General features: G+C 43.2%; 1 protein-coding gene across 5 annotated transcripts in view; it reads left to right on the top strand.

The window, feature by feature from the left end:
• Arhgap32 (Rho GTPase activating protein 32) overlaps positions 1–5,491 on the top strand; it is a 337,222-nt gene that overhangs the window by 328,083 nt on the left and 3,648 nt on the right. For all 5 annotated transcript variants that reach the window (XM_023701443.1, XM_023701444.1, XM_023701442.1 and 2 more), the window contains 3 exons: positions 345–416; positions 2,403–3,281; positions 3,957–4,924. In XM_023701443.1, coding sequence (XP_023557211.1) covers positions 345–416; positions 2,403–3,281; positions 3,957–4,924 — 1,919 coding nt within the window. The remainder of the gene's footprint in view (positions 1–344; positions 417–2,402; positions 3,282–3,956; positions 4,925–5,491) is intronic.

Raw genomic sequence — 5,491 nt, 5'->3', positions numbered from 1 at the left:
TTATGTAGTTGGTGCAGGGTCTCACTACACAACTCAGACTCGTAGTGATCCTCCTGTGTTCAGCCTGTCCAGCGCTGGGATTACAGGTTTGTGCCACCAGGCCTGATCTGAAAAAAGTATTTCAGTTCACGTCTACTCAAGTTCATGATCCTCTACGAAAGAGATTTTTGAAATGGGAAACCATTTTGAGAACAGTGCAACACCACATTGTAGGACAGTAAGTTGAAAATGCCAGCTAATCACGCCTGGGAGGTTAAGCCCATGTTAGGAAAAGCTCTGATTCCTTTAACTCCATAATATGTAACAGTAATAAAACTTCGCACTGCTTTTTCTTGGTTCTTAAGGTGGCAGGGCAGAAGGAACCCTCCGCTCAGCTAAAAGTGAAGAGTCTCTTACTTCTCTCCATGCAGTTGACGGTAAGACTAAAAAGCATAAATCGCTTTATTCTCTGATAGATGGCGAAAGGAATGTGCATAACACAGTAAGTACGTGTACTTTATAAATAATGCTTCATTATAAATTAAGTGCACTTTATAAATAATATGCTTAATACTATTCTGTATTTAGTACCTTTCAGATTAAAATTCAGTAATGTTTTAATGTGGTAGCATGACTGGCTTTTGGCTGCTGTTTATTTACATAAAATGCCCAAACTGTCCTAAATCACTCATATTTATTAGTGCCTAGTAAAAGCTGGTGTTAACTACTGTCCCCAGTGAGAGGATACTTGTTACAGAGTACAAAAGTAAGCAGTTTGCATGACTGTCTTTTATCTTGCATAGTAGTTTAACCTGACCTTAAATTTCAGAGGTCAGACTGATTACAGATTGTCTTCATTTTTGAAGGATAATTAGTACCTGGGAAGGCAATTTAGAGTGAATCTGCTTAAAATGGGGACCAAAGTTTCATGGTAAATAGTGAAAAAAGGCTTGGTTGCAACATAACTTGGAAAACAAAACAAAAATGTGAAAAGAGATGTTTGTTCTCTAAAAATTGAGTTAGAGTTGCAACTGCGTAGTGCTTTTTGGAATAAAAAATTGCCTCAGTGTTGCTTTGGAAAAAGGTACAATTTTTTGTAAGAACTGTGTAAGAACACAACAGAGCACCTGCCATTTGATGTTTGGTTTGGGCAGCAAATCATAAAGAAGGCTGTTTTTCAAAAGTGATCAAGAGCTACACTGATTGTTTTTTCCCAAAGACTTTTAAAATCAATTATTAGCCAAGTCATGCTCTTTTGAAGTGTCTTGGAGGAGTGTCATCATGGTGGTCAGTCTTGTCATCTTTATTTATGCCTAGTTCTTCAGGCGGCAGATCCTCACTGACAGTGGCTCTGCTTGTGGTTCAGAACAGTTTTATCTCGACTGCTGACATCTAAGGTGTTTTCCAAGATTGTCAATTAAACTACAGTTAAGTTAATCTACTGAAACAGTGTAGGGAACAGGGTACATTTTCACTATAGCAATTACAGTAATTCTTATCAAATACAGGGTTTCCTTTTTTTTTTTTAACTATGTGGACATAAAATTGTATAATACTAGGGCTGGGGAGATGGCTCAGTGGAATAAGTGCTTGCCTGGCAAGCGCAAGGGCCTGAGTTCAATCCCCAGTTCTGCAAATTAATTAATTAATTAATAAGATAAAATTTATAATACTGTCTACCACTCTAAAGGGCTCTGTTTAAGAAACTGAAAAGTTATGCTTATTAAGGAAATAAGTGAAATCCCTTATAACATAATTTTTACAAAAGTGAGTACTATATGGATATTTAGCAATCTTTTTTGGTTTTTAATATCCAAGGTGCTATTTAAAGTGATTAGTTCTGCCTCACGAGTCGTATAGGCCAGTGATACAATACGACAGAAAGAAAAAAAAAGAAAATGAAAAAAATACAAGATAGTTATATAGTTATGTTACTAGTTTCTCTTAGTTCATTGAAGAGAAAATTTGTGCTGATAGTATTTGAAGAATTTTAAGTCCATATCTTGTATACCGATTAACTGGCTTACAGATAACAATACTCAGTAGTATTGTCTATTTTTATTCTATTATTTTGTTACAAAATTTTGTTTTACTTTTCTCCATAAAATAAAAAATAAACGTACCCAAAGTCCCAGCAGTAGTGTGAAGCAGCGACAGAACCTCAGAGTCCTGCCTTTGTCCTCCTCATGCACATCATGACACGCTGCCTTCTCTCTCTGCTCACGTCAGAAATGCTTATCCTGTAGCCGCTGACTTGAGGGTTCTGTTACTGTAAGTGTGAATGATTCATGTGCACCCTGAGGCAGTTGACAGAAGAGAACAAGCCATTCTGTTTTCATACCCTGGACAGAAGGTTCCTGCTCACCTTAGTATTACACATCCAGCGGCATTCATAAAGTGACGTTGCTATCCATTTTTACTAGGTGATTCCAAGCTCTTCCGGCCGAGAAGACCCCGATCTAGCAGTGATGCCCTGTCTGCCTCTTTCAATGGAGAAATTCTGGGGAACCGCTGTAATTCCTATGATAATTTGCCCCATGACAACGAGAGTGAGGAGGAAGTAGGGCTACTGCACATTCCAGCTCTAATGTCTCCTCCCTCCGCTGAGGACGTGGACTTGAGCCCACCTGACATTGGAGTGGCCAGCCTGGATTTTGATCCAATGTCCTTTCAATGCAGTCCTCCTAAGGCCGAGCCAGAATGTCTGGAGAGTGGTGCTTCCTTTTTAGATTCATTAGGATACTCAAAGGATAAACCATGTGCCAATAAGAAGGACACAGAAGCAGGTGGCAGCCAGTCTCAGACGCCAGGAAGCACTGCAAGCTCTGAACCAGTTTCTCCAATTCAGGAGAAACTGAGTCCATTTTTTACCCTGGACTTGAGCCCACCTGAGGAGAAATCATCTAAACCATGCTCATTCACTGAGAAGGTCGTCTATGCGCTCTCTCCAAAGATTGGACGGAAGTTGACTAAATCACCCTCCATGAACATATCTGAGCCAATTTCAGTGACCCTTCCACCTCGCGTGTCAGAAGTCATTGGTATCATCTCAAATACTGCAGCTCAGAATGCATCCTCTTCAACCTGGGACAAAAGCGTGGAAGACAGTGATGTCACAGATAGATCCCCCACCCAGATAGTAAAGATGGAAGCAAATGAGAGAGAGGCCCAAGAAGGACGTGAACCTGACATCCAGCCCCTGGACCAGGTGGCTGCTGAAGAAGTAGAATTGCCAGGGAAAGAGGAGCAGTCTGTCCCGAGCAGTCAGAGTAAGGCTCTAGCTCCTGGACAGACTCAGACAGGTACTGTTTGCTTTCCTCCCTTCTTTCTTTAAGTTAAGAGGGGTCTTCAATCCTGTGTGCCATCTGTGCCTTCTAACAGAAATTTGCACCACAGCTAGTCTTTAATCAAAGAGAATGCTTTTCTCAATGATACTGATGGCTCAAAGCCCTAAATTAAAGTCAATCAAACAAAACTCCCCAAAGAGCCTGTAGTGCTCCTTCAGACTGTCACGCAACTCCCCTTACCTCTTTGGATAGTCAGAATTTATGGATAATTTTTATACAACTTCTTAGCGCTTGATTCTGTTTTCAAATAAATACAATTTTGCTAGCCATACAAGTTAACAAGCCAGCCTGTACCACCCCGTGTAAAAATTATGCTTAATAACAGTTTGGAAGCACTCACAGTTTGTGTTCTAAGCAGTCTTTTTTGATCCAGGTGAGGAACCTGCTCCCTTTTGCACTTCTGTAGCAATTCAAGAGGAGCTTGCAACCTTTAAATACTATTTTAGTTTTCCTTCTGAACCAGATGTGTTTTCAACAACATTTGCATGTGGGATAGAAGATCATGGATTGCCATTTTGAAATATGGAAGGCATCTATTTTTTAATGATCATATAGGGAGTGTTTGACTTTCCGTAAAGAATAACGTAAGCTACCTTTTCATTCTCATTTTTTTTCCCAATTTCCCACTAGGAGCAGTTACCCATGACCCCCCTCAGGATCCCGTTCCTGTCAGTTCAGTCTCTCTTATCCCACCACCTCCGCCTCCGAAAAATGTCGCCCGAATGTTGGCACTAGCATTAGCTGAGTCTGCACAGCAAGCCTCAACCCAGACATTGAAGAGACCAGGGGCTTCCCAGGCTGGGTATACGAATTATGGAGATATAGTGGCTACCACTGAAGATAAGCTGCCCAGTCCCTACTCTAGTGTTGCTCTAGATAAGGCCTATTTCCAGACAGACCAAGCAGCAGAGCAGTTCCGCCTCCAGGACAGCTTGCTGAGGAACAGTGACCAGCCTCTCTCAGAGACAGCAGCTCCTGGGGACTCCCCCCACTCCCACACAACAGAGTCTGGGGAGCATCTTCACCAAGCAGACTTACCAGGGAATCAGTCACATCGAAACTGTTTACCGGGAGACCCAGAGAAGGCCAGAATCTCTTTGGCTCCCCTAACTGACTCCGAGAAGTCTGACGATCTGGAGCGCCTACCTGAACGCCAAGCGGGGAAGCCCCGTGTGCTCAGTGTCTCCTTTGCGGAGCAGGACCGGTCGGCCCCCCACTACTACAGCGGTGGCCTGCGTCCCTCATGCTTGGGTGCAAGTGTGGAGAAGCCCCATCAGCCCTCAGAATGTGCAGACGAATCTCCCCTGCCCTTGAATTTGCCTCGGGACAAAAGCTACCTGTCTCCTGGGTCCCCTGAAGAGAATAGCGGAGCAGCCACCTTGGCTTCCATGACAGCAGCCGAAACAAGCCCCAAGGATGACAGTGGAGTGGTGGCTGAACAGCCTGCTGCTGCCGACTTTGCTGCTGCCACTCTGCAGCGCTCCCACAGAACCCACCGTCCCCTCCCTGCACCTCCTTCCCAGAGGCCAGCAGAGCACCTACCGGTCGTGGGGCAGGTACAAGCAGCACCCAGTGTAGGAGTAAATAATTCCCACAAGGTAAGAACGGGAGGAACTCAGCAAGGTGAAATACGCTTTTTTCAAAGGTATGTCATTTTTCAGCAGGGTGTGTTCAGCAGGGTCAGTTGCAGCATCATTTTTTAAATCCTGTGGCAGGTTTCCTATTTGAAATTGGAGTCTACCTGGCTGCGAGTTTTTCTCAGAGGAAAGAGCAGTTACTTGACAAAGATAGTTTAACCTCCCATCTTCCATAAGCGTCTGGGTCAGTAGCGAAGAACCTATGGCATGCATGTTGGTTTTTTAGACAAAAGATATTTATGTATGAGTTGTTTTTCTGCATTAAAAACCTTAGTATTCAGATTTAATTGCAGTGTTGGCATTTCACAATAAATAAGTGGATTTGGGGTTGCACTTGGTCTCTAAAAAGTTCATCATCACTGATCTAGGTCTTTTTTTCAGAGCAATGTAGTGCAAAGAGATTGTGATTGCATAAGACCATTTGGGCTTTTTAGGAGTCGGGGAAAAAGGGTGTTTGTCTCTTCCCTCCCCTCCCCTTCCTTTCCCTCCTTTCCCCTCTTCTCCCTTCCCCTCCCCTCCTCTCCCTTC

Source organism: Octodon degus, unplaced genomic scaffold (assembly GCF_000260255.1).
Source record: "Octodon degus isolate 3935 unplaced genomic scaffold, OctDeg1.0 scaffold00136, whole genome shotgun sequence".
Classification (NCBI taxonomy): Eukaryota; Metazoa; Chordata; class Mammalia; order Rodentia; family Octodontidae; genus Octodon; species Octodon degus.
Note: the sequence above shows the minus strand (reverse complement) of the source record. Positions and strands in the feature narration are given on the sequence as shown.